General features: G+C 37.1%; 2 protein-coding genes across 7 annotated transcripts in view; one reads left to right on the top strand and one right to left on the bottom strand.

Moving 5' to 3' along the window:
• The window catches only part of LOC106084480 (peroxisomal carnitine O-octanoyltransferase), a 28,876-nt gene extending 12,512 nt beyond the window's left edge, over nt 1-16,364 (top strand). For 4 of the 6 annotated variants that reach the window (XM_059363663.1, XM_059363664.1, XM_059363661.1 and 1 more), the window contains 6 exons: nt 11,763-12,344; nt 12,420-12,625; nt 14,883-15,098; nt 15,171-15,362; nt 15,436-15,566; nt 15,624-16,059. In XM_059363663.1, coding sequence (XP_059219646.1) covers nt 11,783-12,344; nt 12,420-12,625; nt 14,883-15,098; nt 15,171-15,362; nt 15,436-15,566; nt 15,624-16,044 — 1,728 coding nt within the window. In that variant the 5' untranslated portion in view covers nt 11,763-11,782 and the 3' untranslated portion in view covers nt 16,045-16,059. Of the gene's footprint in view, nt 1-5,453; nt 5,792-11,762; nt 12,345-12,419; nt 12,626-14,882; nt 15,099-15,170; nt 15,363-15,435; nt 15,567-15,623; nt 16,060-16,107 lie in introns of those variants that run through there. The other 2 variants (XM_013248186.2, XM_059363665.1) reach the window with 2 other exon arrangements.
• LOC131994746 (uncharacterized) lies at nt 2,142-2,790 on the bottom strand. Its single transcript, XM_059361616.1, has 2 exons — nt 2,655-2,790; nt 2,142-2,377 (listed from the first exon to the last, which is right to left on the bottom strand). Exons 1-2 carry the CDS (start codon nt 2,788-2,790, stop codon nt 2,142-2,144), a joined length of 372 nt encoding a protein of 123 aa, XP_059217599.1.
• Nucleotides 16,365-16,712: the final 348 nt, after the last annotated feature.

Genomic DNA, 16,712 nt, shown 5'->3' with positions numbered 1-16,712 from the left:
GTACACAAATTAACATGGACATACGGACAAACAGACGGACGGACAGACAGACAGACGGACATAGCTAAATCGAATCAACAATTGATTCTGAGTCGATCGGTATACTTATCAATGGGTCTATCTCTCTTCCTTTTAGGTGTTACAAACAAATTCACTAAGTTATAATAACCTGTACCACAGTAGTCAAGACCCAAGATCGGTTTATATGGCAGCTATATCGGGTTACGAACCGATTTGAACTTTATTTGACACAGTTGTTGAAAGTAAGAATAAAATACGTCATGCAAAATTTCAGCCAAATCGGATAGGAATTGCGCCCTCTAGAAGCTCAAGAAGTCAAGTCCCCAGATCTGTTTATATGACAGCTATATCAGGTTATGAACCGATTTAAACCATACTTGGCACAGTTGTTGCATATCATAACAAAATACTTCGTGCAAAAACTTCTTCAAATCGGATAAGAATTGCGCCCTCTAGAGGCTCAAGAAGTCAAGACCCAAGATCGGTTTATATGACAGCTATATCAGGTTATTGACCGATTTGAACCATACTTGGCACAGTTGTTGGATATCATAGCAAAACACTTCGTGCAAAATTTCATTCCAATCGGATAAGAATTGCGCACTCTAGGCTTAAGAAGTCAAGACCCAAGATCGGTTTATATGGCAGCTATATCAAAACATGAACCGATATGGCCCATTTACAATACCAACCGATCTACACTAATATAAAGTACTTGTGCAAAATTTCGAGCGGCTAGCTTTACTCCTTCGAAAGTTAGCGTGCTTTCGACAGACAGACGGACGGACGGACATGGCTAGATCGACATAAAATGTCGCGACGATCACGAATATATATACTTTTTGGGATCTCAGACGAATATTTCGAGTAGTTACAAGCAGAATGACGAAATTAGTATACCCCCCATCCTATGGTGGAGAGTATAAAAATCGCATAACATTTTTTTTCAGCAGATTTTTTTACTTAAGCAACAGATTTTGTTTGCTAATGTAGCTGACCGAAATGTTTGCTAATACAGCAGTCCTTTGTTTGCTGAAACTGCAGTAATGTCTGCTTTCCCATTTTCGACAGACAAAAACTGCTGTTTTAGCAAACAATTTTGCTGTTTTGAATAAAAAATTTAGTTGAATGTTGTATTTACTGTCTCCATTAAACGCATAGGTGATCACATATTAATTGCGGAAAGTTCTACTGTGAACATTTCTGTTAGGAAACTGGTTCCAAGATTGTTACTTGGCTTTTTATTGATTCGTTTGTAATAACAAAATTGCCCATGAGCATTCTTCCATTAAGAAGCAGCGTAGATACCTTTCTCATGTCAATGAGTGTTCTCCGATAGAAGTTTAAGTTAAATGATAAGGGATTTTTTTATTGCCTAGCCCGAACGAAGTGCCACAGAGCGACAACACTTAGTAGAGAAGTTCACACGACTGATAAACCAGGGTAATTTCCTCGCAAATGTTGCCAGGATTAGGCACCGCTAAAAATTTTCTGAAGTTCTCAGCGCTATGGTGGCCTCCAATCCGTTTCTAACTCTTGGATATTGATCTGTCACCCTACAAAGTGTATACAGTCGAACTTTCTTATAATGAATCTTGACGGGACAAGAAAATTACTTTATTATATAGAAACATCATAATACAGAAATTATATTTTTCGCCACCTTTATTGTAAAAAAATAACAAGGCATATTAAATTGGATTACACTTTTGATTTGTTTTCCTCAACAAAACCTTCAAATACCAAATAACAAAACAATCGCATACAAATTATATTTTTTTTCATCTTTATTTAAATTAATCAGGTATTTTAGTTTGGACAACACTTTTCCATTTCTCTTCGTCAACAAAACATTCTAATATATTTAGAAACTTAAATACATTACTGGGCACGTTACTCTTCATCTGCACAAAAGTTCTTAAAAACATCAATTGCTTAAAAACGTGCTCGAATGTAGGTATCGTCTTATTGACATCAGATAATACTTTATCGTTATCTGAATCTGTGGATTTAAAAGTAATTTGGCATTTGGATTAAAATATGTATACATGCAAAACTAACAAATAAATATGTACCTGTCGTAGCCGGAACTCCACGAGTTTCTAGAACACTGTTCAGAATCACACATTAATATCAACATTGAAATAATCTTCAAATGAAGCATCAACGTTCGTTACATTCCTAGATGAAGCCTGTAGAGCAGCCAAATCAGCTAAGAGAAGAAAATCTTCCTCATCCCAATAAGCCTCTATTCCATCTTTAGAAAATCCTACCTTTTTGAAACAAATGGCAATTGTTTCTGGTCTTTCAACGGCATTCCACACTGTGGTTAAATTTCGTATAGATTTAAGCAAATCTATGGCCAAATACAAATACAAAGTTGCGGTCCTCCATTTGTGACAGTATGCTCATCAAAATGTGATTTCTGTTAAGTTGTTTTATGTTGTGTATAATGCCTTGGTCCATTGGTTGAAGTAAGGACGTAATGTTGGGAGGAAAATATGCAAGCTCAATATTTTGCACATTTTATATTTTGCCTCTTTGGGTCTGGAGATCTTATTCCTTTAAACATCTTAGATTTTTGGCCTATCCTAAAAGAAACAGTTTCAGTTCCTCCAAACCAGTCGTATTACTTGCTACTAGGACAGTAATTCTCTCTTTGCTCCGTTTTCCTCCATAGCATTTCTCATTTTTGAATGTTAGTGTTTTGTTCGGCAAACCAAACAAACCAATCTCATCGGCATTAAATATGTCATTTTGATCATACATAGTTTTGTAGCAATCTCAGTAAAACGTTCTTAATCCATTCATCACGATTTCTTATGGTGGCGTCAGCACTTTCCCCACACACGGTTTTTGCTACAATACCATGCCGGTTTTTAAATTTGTCTAACCACCCTGTGCTCGCTTCAAAATTTTCATGACCCAATGCATCAGCAAACTCTTTGGCTTTTTGCTTTATCAATGGCCCAGAAATCGGAAGATTTGTACAACGAGCAGCATTGCTTCTTCGTCTTCTAAATTTTTACGAATTACAGCTTTGTTTTTTTAAAATATTTGATAACGTAGTAGGCAGAATTCAAAACTGCTTAGCTACGTCTTTTTATACCCACCACTGTAGGATAGGGGGTATATTCATTTAGTTATTCCGTTTGCAACACATCGAAATATCAATTTCCGACCCTACAAAGTATATATATTTCGGATCGTCGTAAAATTCTAAGACGATTTAACGATGTCCGTCCGTCTGTTGTAATCACTCTACAGCCTTCAAAAATTGATATATTGAGCTGAAATTTGGCACAAATACGTCTTTTTAATGCACGCTGGTTATTAATCGAGCCAAATCGGACCATATTTGGATATAGCTGCTATATAGACCGATTTTCCGATAAAGGGTCTAATGCCCATAAAAACTTCATTTTTCATCCGATTTTGCTGAAATTTTAAACAGGTTCAGGTTTAAATGGTTTAGATCGGACTATATATAGATATAGCTGCCATATATACCGATCTCCCAATAAAGGTTCTGAACCTTTATCGGGAGATCAGTCTATATGGTAGCTATGTATATCTAAATATAATCCGATCTGAACCATATTTAGGTCAGGAGTTGTTGTTGCCCATAAAACCCCTATTTATTACCCGATTTCGCTGAAATTTGAAACAGTGGATAGATTTAGGTCTCCCGACATCCGTGCTAATATAGGACCCAAATATGGTGCAGATCGGACTATATTTAGATATAGCTGCCAATAAAGGGTCTGAAGCCCATAAAAGCTTTATTTATTGCCCAATATCGTTGAAATTTGAAACAGTGGGTTATTTTAAGCCTCCCGACATCTGACCTAAGTATGGTTCAGATCGGACAATATTTAGATATAGCTGCCTTATAGACCGATCTGTCCAAAAAGGGTCTGAAGCCCATAAAAGCTATATTTTTTAACTGATTTCGCTGAAATTTGAAACAGTGAGTAGTTTCAGATCTCTCAACTTCGAGCCTAAATATTCAAATATAGTCCGATCTGAACCGATATGGCTGCCATATAGACCGGATCTCCCGATAAAGGGTCTGAAGCCCATAAAAGGTTTATTTTTTAACAGATTTCGCTAAAATTTGAAACAGTGAGTAGTTTTCGGTCTCCCGACATCCGTCCTAATATAGGACCCAAATATAGTTCAGACCAGACTATATTTAGATATAGCTGCCATATAGACCGATCTCCCGATAAAGGGTCTGAAGCCCATAAAAGCCCTATTTATTACCCGATTTCGCTGAAATTTGAAACAGTGGGTAGTTTTAGGTCTCCCGATATCCGCCCAAATATGGTTTGGATCGGACTATATTTAAATATAGCTGCCATATAGACCGATCTCCCGATAAAGGTTCTGAAGATCATAAAAACATTATTTTTTATCCAATTTCACTGAAATTTGAAACAGTGAGTACTTTGGGCCACCCGCCATCCGACCCAAATATGGTAAAAATAGGACTGTGTTTAGATATAGCTATCATAAAGACTGATATGCCGGTATTCTATTTATTACCCGATTTTGTTAAAATTTGAAATACAAAATTCAACAGTGACTTATATTTATAAGATCACTTAATGTCCGTGCCGAATTTGGGTGCATAAGTTATCCAATTTTCATCGGATTGTGACGAAAGGGAGTTTACATATATACCCGAGATGGTGGGTATTCAAAGTTCGGCCTGGCCGAACTTAATGCCTTTTTACTTGTTTTTACTCCTTCTTCAACTTTATTGATAATTAATAATTTTTTTTTCCTGAGAAATGCTACTGCGCTACGTCATTATCGTTTCACTGGACACCACTAACTGATGCCAAAATTGTAATTGATATGACTTTCTTCTTTTGTTTGTTTTTGTTTTTTTTTTTATATTTGGGAATCCCCTCATTATATTTAACTTTATTTTCGGTCCACAGAGCTGTTAATGTGCGTAACAGAAAATTGTTTGAAAAATTCATTATAAGGAGAAAGAAACGCACATAAGTCAAATTTACACATGCAAAATTGTTTCATTGTATAGAAACCTTCACTGTGTAGAAATTCATTATAAGGGAATCAAAATACAAGAAAATGGGAAGGAAAAGCCGTGTTTTTGAAAGTTGTTCATTATAGAGAGAGCTTCATTGTATAGAAGTTTGACTGTATATTCTTGATTCTAATTCGATTTAGCTATTGCCGTCGGCGATCCAAAAGTGTGTATCGTTTGGTACTTAACTTTTTACCGAACTGATCTATGTAACTGTTAATACAAAACTGTTATTGTTTTAGTTCCAAGCCGTTATTGAATATTCCATCCTCTTATGAACCACAATTAAAAAACCATTGCAAATAATTTGAATTTTATTTATCAAAACATTTTATTAAATTAAAACACATATTTTCTAATTTTAAATTTAAAGCAAAAGAACACTTTTGCCACGATGAAAAAAACTACAAATGTGACACCGTCAATTCTAAATAGCCTCCTTCGTTCGGTATTTAATTGATACCAAATGGTATACAAAATATTTGCCAATAACTCGACCACCATAATTCCATTTAGTATCGGCAAAGTGCCGGCCGAACTTAAAGACCTGTAATTTGTAATATGTAATTAAACACTAAAAGTGGAGCAGATGATCAACGTCTAACAATTGCAGTATACGAGTTCGTACAATACATATAAATATATGGAGGTTACATCGAGATATACACCGATTTCTTTGAAATTCAGCAGTAAAATCAAGAATAGCATAAGGTTTGTTGATGCAAAACTTTTAATACCGTTTGTTATTGAATAATGTAATCTAGCCTAACGTAAAGTTAACAAATGAAACACAAGTTTTCAATGAAATCTTGTCAATTTAAAATTATTCAACCTAATAATTAAGGATTGCAACAACTTTTAGCCATAGATAGCACAATGATAACATTTCGAGTCCATTGAGTATTAAATTCCCTTATTCTAAGATTTCATGTATATTATCATTTAAATTGGGATCTGTGGATCTAAAATGGTGGGTCAGCAGAGGAACACCTCAAGGAGGTGTACAGTCTTCTCTACTTTGGAATATAGCCATTTACAATATATTATTGTCTCTGGAAGAAAAAGGTGTAAAAGTGGTCGCGTATGCTGATGACGTGGCAATTGCGGTTAGGAGAAGTTTCCCAGCACTCTAACAGATATACTTCAGGAAGCTCTACGTGCAAGACAGAATTAGTTCTTTTCAGCAGGAGAGAAAAGTTGCCTACAGTGGAACCTCTCTCCTTGGGAGGAGAGAATGTTCCATTTACAAAATGCGCAAAATACCTGGGTGTTTTGCTGGACAGGATATTGAACTTCAAATCCAACATTTTGGAAAGGGCAAGAAGGCAACAACTGCAAGAGAATCATTGGATGGCTTGTTTGTGCATCACAGCCGCACTATGGACGACACCATCTGATGCACTAAATTTAATGCTACATTATATGCATCTGGACATTGTGGCTACCCATTGGTCATGTGGCCGCTACGGACACTGTGTTATCCTTGATACAATAACCGATGTTCCAGGCAGTGTGGATTACACCATACCTGAGCCGCTTTTTGATAAAAATTATTGTACCACTATTCCTGATAGAACCGATTGGAACTATTATAACCCTGGTAACAGAAGTTACAAAGACTTCTATACGGATGAATTGGGCTTTGGGGTATACTCTTAAGATCTAGAACTGGTTATAACGAAAAAGTTACCCGACCACTGGAGTGTGTAGCAAGCGGAGATCGTTGCAATTAAGGTATTGGTGGAATGGCTAAGATATAATGTCATAACGACGATTGGCATAAATATCGTCTCAGACAGCCAGGCAGCCATAAAATGCCTGGAGAATGTATTTATGAACACGACCTCGAATGTCGCAGATCTCTCAGCGAGATGGCTGAACAGTACAAAATTCACCCGTTCTGGTTGCCGGACCACAGAGATATCCCAGAGAATTCTAAAGAAGATGAGCTTGCGAAACTAGGAACTACATTCTAGGGATACTGGAGTCTGTGGATATACCTCTACATGTAAGCTAAGTTTTCAGGAGCAGACCCGAAGGACAACGAATGATAAATGGTCATAAAGAGGGGGCTGTGAGCATTCCAAAACTATGTGGCCTAATCTAGACTTGAAGAGGTCTACTTCGTTGCTGTCATTGGCTAGAACAGAAGTCTCAGTCATTGTGTCCGTTATGACAGGTCACAGTCTAATCGGAAAACATGCTGACAGACTGAAGGTTGCAGCAACGACTTTTGCAGAATCTGTGAGGACATCGAAGAAGAAGGGACTATAAAACACTTTCTGTGTGTGTGTCCCGCACTAGCAGTTAGAAAGAGTTCCACTTAAGGTTCTTATTTTTTTGGGAACCTGCCTGATATAGCGGATGTGAACATTCGCAGATTATTGGGCTTTTTAAAGCTATCTGGATGGTTCAACGGTAGGAACTTGAAGGCATCTTCCTTCTTCTGTTCCTGTGGTATCACAATGGACGAAAACGTCTAAGTGGGTCTGATGGCAGACTGCCACTTAAACCTAATCTAACCTATCATTTAAATTAATCTCTTCATGGTCTGCAAGAATTTTAAAAATGTGATTAACATACATGCACACATATTGATAAGATAATATGCCAGACCAATGAACTAATAATTAATCTTAAAATATTTAAAAAAAAAATCATGTTGCTTAATTAAGCGTGTTGTCCAAAGTAAATTTTAAATACATTATGAACTTTGATCTATTTTGTCTAGATGGACAAAACGAATTAATTGATTCAAATGGACTTTAGTTCTTCTTAGCAAATGTCATTTGTAAATTTGTTTAAGAAAGTGCATAAGTACCACCAAGATTTGTTTTAACTTAATATAACAGTATCAGTTGGCCTTATGTACATATATTTTTTTTCCTTCTTGAATTCTACCATAGGCAAATAAATATTCACTCTTTAAAGATGTTTAAAAAGCTGTACCATAAAGATATGTAATCAGGAGATAGCAATAGGAGATAAAAGAAGTGATAAAACTTTCCACAAATAAGCAACACCAAAGTCATGGAGACAGTCTGCATTCGGACGTATTTACACAATTCAGTTAATATGGATCCCTAGTTACAGGAAATGTTCTCATGTACATATGTATATCTACCTTTCTTTTCGTACCTTTTGTTGAACGAACAATCCAGATAATCTCCGAATGCCCAACTTCGGTAATTACACTCAGAGAAATAAGATTGCTGTAGTCGACAGTGACCACAGCTTATGCAAAAATTGTTACATTAGTAACCGTTTTGTAGATGGAGAAAGAAGGCGGACTGGGATAAATTTTGTCACATTTTGCACAGGACCCTAGTTCTTCTGTTCGATGTCGTAGAACTAAACCGAGAGGCAAATAACAATCGCTAGTGGTTCACAGAATTTGTCGGTTAAAGAAGAACTGCCGAAGAACTGGGACACCTTTAACAATGAGTTAATAAATACAAGGCCGATTTCAAAAAACCATAAGAACGAATTGTTAGATGGAGATTCTGTTGATACTAGGTAGGTACTTCCGAGGCCTCTAAGCTATGGAAGAATGTAACCTCCACAGGTATTTCAAAGTCTACTGAGCAAATAGAATTACTCATGCACCTAGAGTCTGCTCATATCAACAAACACTCTCTGCTGATATTAAATTAAAAATTTTAAACTTTTGAATAAATCCATACTAAATTTTAGAACTACTAAACAATAATTGAAGCAATTGCTACATATTAAACAAGTAAAAGCGTGCTAAGTTCGGCCGGGCCGAATCTTATATACCCTCCACCATGGATCGCATTTGTCGAGTTCTTTTCCCGGCATCTCTTCTTAGGCAAAAAAGGATATAAGAAAAGAGTTGCTCTGCTATTAAAACGATATCAAAATATGGTCCGGTTCGGACCACAATTAAATTATATGTTGGAGACCAGTGTAAAATTTCAGCCAATTCGTATAAGAATTGCGCCCATTGGGGCTCACGAAGTAAAATAGAGAGAACGATTTATATGGGATCTGTATCGGGCTATAGACCGATTCAGACCATAATAAACACGTTTGTTGATAGTCATGAGATGATCCATCGTACACAATTTCAGGCATATCGGATAATAATTGCGACCTCTAGGGGTCAAGAAGTCAAGATCCCAGATCGGTTTATATGGCAGCTATATCAGGTAATGAACCGATTTGAACCTTATTTGACACAGATGTTGTAAAGTAAAAATAAAATACGTCATGCAAAATTTTAGCCAAATCGGATAGGAATTGCGCCCTCTAGAAGCTCAAGAAGTCAAATTCCCAGATCTGTTTATATGACAGCTATATCAGGTTATGGGCAGATTTCAACCATACTTGGCACAGTTGTTGGATATCATAACGAAATACTTCGTGCAAAAATTCATTCAAATCGGATAAGAATTGTGCCCTCTAGAGGCTCAAGAAGTCAAGACCCAAGATCGGTTTATATGGCAGCTATATCGGGTTATGGACCGATTTGAACCATACTTGGCACAGTTGTTGGGTATAATAACAAAACACCTCGTGCGAAATTCCATTCTAATCGGATAAGAATTGCGCCCTCTAGAAGCTCAAGAAGTCAAGACCCAAGATCGGATTATATGGCAGCTATATCAGGTTATGAACCGATTTGAACCATACTTGGCACAATTGTTGGATACAACAACAAAACACGTCGTGCAAAATTTCATTCTGATCGGACAAGAATTGCGCACGCTAGAGGCTCAAGAAGTCAAGACCCAAGATCGGTTTATATGGCAGCTATATCAGGTTATGGACCGATTTGAACTATACTTGGCACAGTTGTTGGATATCGGATAAGAAGGCTCAAGAAGTCAAGACCCAAGATCGGTTTATATGGCAGCTATATCAAAACATGGACCGATATGGCCCATTTACAATACCAACCGACCTACACTAATAAGAAGTATTTGTGCAAAATTTCAAGTGGCTAGCTTTACTCCTTCGGAAGTTAGCGTGCTTTCGACAGACAGACGGACGGACGGACGGACATGGCTAGATCGACATAAAATGTCGCGACGATCAAGAATATATACTTTATGGGGTCTCAGACGACTATTTCGAGTAGTTACAAACAGAATGACGAAATTAGTATACCCCCCATCTTATGGTGGAGGGTATAAAAACAAATTGCCAACTTTAGGCGTTAAATTTTTGTTTAAAAGCACAAATGTAATAGTAGTAGTTATTTTGTCTGCTGCTTTTTAAATTTAACCAAAAATTACCAAATTGTACAATAAGGGAAAAAAATTTACGTTGTATGCTTGTAAAATTGAAAGATAAAATAAGAAATATTTATGAAATTTTTAAGATTTTAAAAATTTTAAAACAGCAGAAAATGTTTGCTTTTTTGGCAGACAATTACTGCTGTCCCATTTTCAGCAGACTTCTGCTGTTACAGCAAACATTTCTGTTGGAACAAATCAAAAATATGTCGAAACTCCATTTTTACTTTTGCCCAAAAAAATGGGTCATTGAAACCATAGTACATTGGCTGTATACTGTAATTGTCACGCATATAATGCTATATAATGTTGTGGTATGATGAACGGTGATCCAAAAATTCACCAATTGTGCAATGGGGGACTTTTACACTGCATTATCCTCCCTATTTGTTAAAAAGTACTGTAACTGATAGAGCCGACTAGAAGTGCAATTTCCATGGTAAAAAAAGATACGTCGACATTCAGGTTGTAGACTTATCGTGAACTACGAGCCGTCAAAATTGCAAATTTTGCTCATGAACATTCCACTTAGGAATAGGGGCACACTTCTCACATATCAATAAGTGCAGTCCGATTCAAGTTTAAGCTCAGTGATAAGGAGGCTCCGAACAGCGTGCCGCATTGCGACGTCTCTTTGGAGAGAAGTTTTACATGGGGAAAACTACTGCTTTTTTACATGGAAAAAACCACCGCTGAATTTTTTTCTGATGGTCTCGCCAGGATTCGATCCCAGGCGTTCAGCGTCATAGGCGAGCCGTCTCTTTCCCCATATATATGCGACAAATTATCACCTGCGGAAAATTTTTTCTCAGCACAGATAAAAAATGTAGACTATGCTACATATAAACAAATGAATATACCCCCTATCCTATTGTGGTGGGTATAAAAAGTAGCTTTTGCTTTGTACTCGTAATTAAGAATTCGTTACAAATCTAACGTGCAAATCTAACATGCTGAATGCATGAGTTCCATTAAAATGGCAAATGAAATTTTGCGAACACGTTTGGCATCGTTTTGAATATTTAAAGTAAATATGTTTATGTATCATTTAGCAAAATCGTTTAAAAATAGGGCCCTCTAGAGACTCAAGAAGTCATATTAATAATCGGTTTATTTGGGGGCTTTATTCAAATCTGAATGCTCTTTGAAAAATTTCAAGCTGGTATCTTTATTCGTTCAGCTATCGTGATTTTCACAGACGGACGGAAAGACAGACATGGCTAGACATTCTCAAACAATCTAGCCGATCAAGAATATCTATATTTTATAGGGTCGCAGATCTGTAATTCGAGGTGAAACAAACGGAATGACTAGATTAGTATACCCGGATCCCATGGTGAAGGGTACAAAAACAATATTTTAATGCCATCTTTCTAGTAAACATTATTTTATTTTAAAAAATCTTTTTTTTTTTGTGATTATAGTGAGATTGTTATAATTCACCATGGATCGGGCTTCGATTTATTTCATGGATGAAACTCAGCGTAACACCTATGACTACGATGAAGATTTGCCACCGCTGCCACTTCCTGATTTACGTGACACTATGGAGAGATACTATGAGAGCATAAAGCCATTTGGCAACGATGAGGAATTGGCGAATGCTCGTAAAGCTATAGCAGAGTTCGAGAATGGAATTGGTGCACAGTTACATGCAAAATTGAAAGATAGAGCTTCGAAAATGAAAAACTGGCTAGACAAGTGGTGGGATGATTATGCTTATCACTTGTTAAGATTGCCTTTGAATCCCTACATTGTCATGGCTATGCCAATTAAGTTAGAAGTATTAAATATACCGGAAACACCAGAATGTGCATTGAAAAACTTTGCCAGAATTACATATCATACCATAGAGTTCTGGGATTTGCTGCACAAGGCCACAATTAAACCATTGTCTTCAAATGGTGGTAAAATCAAATATTCCTCTGCTCTATACAAACGATTTTTTTCCACATCTCGAATTCCGGGCGAGGAAATCGATCATATTGAGAAACACTTTAAGACTGGTGCGTACTATACTCGTGACGGCCATAACTTGTCCACATATTGATTTCCTGTTGTTGTTTTCGATCTTCCTCTAGTAACTGAGGGTCCGACTCCCACCCACGCCTTGATTTCTGGCAAAGGACGTTTATTCATGTTCGATTGTTTACATAAAGATGGATCATTGATAACGCCACAAGAAATATTGGTGGTTATGCAGAGAGTAAGAAGTACTATCGATTATGAGCCAATGGGGGATTGCGTTCCTGTCCTAACGCATGATGATCGTACAGGTTGGGCAAAGGTAAGATAATTACCAATACTATTTGTGCCAGTAGCTCCGAGAAAATTTAAATTTGACCTTAAAACAAGTAATAAAAAGGCGTAAAGTTCGGCCGGGCCTAACTTTGGATACCCACCACCTCGTGTATGTATGTAAACCACCTTTCGTCATAATCCGGTGAATAATTTATGCCCCCATAGTAGCTTTATGGAAATATGGTCGATTTGACCCAAACTCGACATGGATTTTGAGTGGTCTAATAAGTAGAAGTCATTGTTCAATTTTCTAGAACAAAATATTGGTCTTTTTGGTAGCCATATCCAAAAATAGACCGACATAAGTCACTGTGTCAAATTTCAATGAAATCGGATTATAAATGGTCCTTTTATGGCCCAAGGCCTTAAATCGAGAGATCGGTCTATATGGCAGCTATATTCAAATATGGACCGATCTAAACCAAATTGAAGAAGGATGTCGAAGGGCCTTACACAACTCACTGTCCCAAATTTCGGCGTCACCGGATAATAAATGCGCCTTTTATGGACCCAAATCCTTAAATCGAGAGATCAGTCTATATGACAGCTATATCCAAATCTGAACCAATCTGTGGCATATTGCAAAAGTATGTCGAGGGGCTTAACTTAACTCACTGACCCAAATATCGGCGACATCGGACAATAAATGCGCCTTTTGTGGGCCAAAAACCTTAAATCGAGAGATCGGTCTATATGGCAGCTATATCCAAATTTGGACCGATCTGGGCCAAATTGATAAAAGATGTCGAAGGGCCGAACACAACTCACTGTCCCAAATTTCAACAAAATCGGATAATACATGTGGCTTTTATGGGCCTTAGACCATAAATCGGTAGATCGGTCTATATGGCAGCTATATCAAAATCCAGACCGATCTGAGCCAATTTGAAGAAGAATGTCGAAGGGCCAACCTAACTCACTATCCCAAATTTCACCAAAATCGTATAATAAAAGTGGATTTAATGGGCCTAAGACCTTAAATCGGCGGATCGGTCTATATGGGGACTATATCAAGATATTGTCTGGTATAGCCCATCTTCGACAAAATCTGTGCAAAGATTCAGATATATAAGATATATAAATTCATAGACAGAGAGCTGTCGAAAGGTCTTAAAGAACTCACTGTCCTTTTATGGCCCCAAAACCTTAAATCGAGATAGATCGGTCTATATGGCAGCTATATCTAAATCTAAACCGATCTGGGCGAATTTGCAAAAAGTTGTCGAAGAGCCTAACGCAACTCACGTTCACAAAATTTAGGCGAAATCGGACAATAAATGCGCCTTTTATGGGAACAAAACCTTACTTCGAGAGATCGGTCTATATGGCAGCTATACACAACAGGAAGTTGTACTAGGAGCCCCGACTTTCAAACCGAATATGACCCATATCGGACCATATAGACCGATATGCCGGTTTGGGTCTTAAGCCCTAAGGCGCATTTACTATACGATTTCGATAAAATTAGAAACAACTATGGTTCAGATCGGACCATATTTAGATATACCTGTCATATAAACCGATTTGCTGATTTAGGGTCTTAAGCCCATAAAAGCTGCAACTATTATCCCATTTCGCTGAAATTTGAAATAGTGAGTTGATTAAAACTTCCCGATATTGGACTCAAATATGGTTTAGATAGGTCTTTATTCAGATATAGCTGTCATATAGACCTCGCGATATCCGACCTAAATATGGTTCAGATTGGTATTTAAAGAGCGATCTGCCGATTAAGGGTCTTAAGCCCAATTTTGCAATTATTATCCCATTTCGCTGAAATTTTAAATAGTGAGTTCATTAAAACCTCCCGATATTCGACTCAAATATGGTTTAGATAGGTCTTTATTCAGATATAACTGCCGTATAGACCGATCTGCCGTTTAAAGATATTAAGCTCATAAAAGCTGCATTATTTACTCGATTTCGCTGGAATTTGACACAGTGACTTGTATTAAGCCTCTCACCATCCGACCTACATATGGTCCAGATCAGACTATATTGAGATACAGCTGGCATATAGACCGATCATCCTATTTAGGGTCCTAATCCCATAAAACCGGATTTGTTCCCATAAAAACCGGATTTCGCTGAAATGTGGAGTTGTTATTAAAGAGGATGGTTAATTTATCCATGTTGGTGGATATCCAATGTTCGGCACGGCCGTTTTTACTTATTACACTTAACACTGTCCATGGCGATTTACTTAAGCATTGGTGCTTTATGCTTTTCATTTCGTGTTTCAGAATCGTACACGTCTATTGGAACTATCACCGCACAATAAGGACACCTTGAAATGGGTTGAAAGTTCCAGTATTGTGGTGGTGTTCGATGAAAATGAACCAAAGGATTATGCGGAAATATCACAATATGCCATTAACGGCGATTACCACTCCAAATGGGGAGATCGTAGCAGTACATTAATAGGTTACAAAAATGGTAAATTTGCCTGCGTGGGAGAGGTAAGTGTTTGCTCGTTAACAATAAGCGTATCTACTTTCGAATTTACATATTGACCCATTAAAATATTGCAGCATTCCTGTTATGATGGTACAGTGAGTGTTAGCTATGCTATGTTCATTCAGCTAAGTCTTTACGAGGTTCCTGAGCCCGACTGGTCTGAACAGGAAAAAATATCTATTTTCGGTATAACCGAACTGCTATTTGATTTGGATGGAACTTTGAAATCGGAAATAGAACGTGTTAAACAGGATTGCGAGGATCGAGTAAGTGGCTTGCATCTAAACCTAGACCCTCCAATCTCATTAGAAATTGCTGTTTGTATCTTAAACGTTTCAGAGAACTGATGTTTTGGTAACTCATGAAGTATTCCACGATTACGGCAAGGACTATATAAAATCATGTAAATTACATCCAGATTCTTTTGTGCAAGTACTAATGCAGCTGGCCTATTGTGAAATGCATAACGAGTGAGTATTGTGCGAGCCCTAGTAGATAGAACATCAATTCAAAATCTTACATTCTAGAATTGCTCCGGTATATGAAACAGCACTTATGCGGCACTTCTATAAGGGCCGTACAGAAACCTTGCGTTCTTGTACCAGCGAAGTCTTTAAATTCCTTCAAATAGCCCGTAATAAAGAATCATCGGCGGCAGCTATAGTTGATGCTTTTCGTAAAGCTGTCAATCATCACAACCATATGATGAATGAAGCCCGCAAAGGCCATGGCGTGGATCGTCATCTCTTTGGTCTTTGGTGTATAGCATACGAGAACAAAATGGACATTCCGGATTTCTTTTCGGAACCAATGTACACAAAATCTGGCGGCGGTGGTAATTTTGTTCTATCTACTAGCACATTGGGTTACTCTGTGAATGTTGGTTATGTGGCACCTATGGTTTTAGACGGCTATGGTATTTTCTATACCATTACATCAGAATGGTAGGTATAAAATACAATTTCTAAGAGGCTTGTTTTTAAGAAAAGTGTGTCTACTTATTTTTTACAGCATTTTCCTTCAAAGTACCTCATTCCGTAACAGTATGAAAACAAGTGGACATAAATTCAATCAACATTTCATGGATGCATTCCGTAGGATGAAAAATCTTTTAGACGAGTGTGCCGACTCAAAGTTGTAACACTGTATTGATGTTTTTTTCTGTTATAAAAGTTATAAGTTTATTAATAAGTAATAGGTGCCGTGCAATTGATAAAAATTTTACAATAATTTTATATAAATACAATAAAATTTTATGAAAATCCGTATCATTATGCATATGAATGGCTTTACGGCTTCATCAGCATCTATCTCATTTTAATCTTCTATTCTAGATAAATCTTTTTCTATTGGGTTTATTTCCCCAATAAAGACTTTAATCACTCCGCTACTATTTCTTTTATAACTCGGGAATGACTTGTACTTATTAGACCACTCAATATCCATGTTGAATATGGTTCAAATCGACCATATTTCGATAAAGCTGCTATGGGGTCATAAATTATGCATTTTTCACCGGATTCTGACAAAAGGTGGTTTATATATATACCCGAGGTGGTAGGTATCCAAAGTTCGGACCGGCCAAACTTAACTCCTTTTTACTTATTTAATTTTAA

The sequence above is a fragment of the Stomoxys calcitrans genome, chromosome 2, assembly GCF_963082655.1.
Source record: "Stomoxys calcitrans chromosome 2, idStoCalc2.1, whole genome shotgun sequence".
In the NCBI taxonomy this organism is placed as follows: Eukaryota; Metazoa; Arthropoda; class Insecta; order Diptera; family Muscidae; genus Stomoxys; species Stomoxys calcitrans.
Note: the sequence above shows the minus strand (reverse complement) of the source record. Positions and strands in the feature narration are given on the sequence as shown.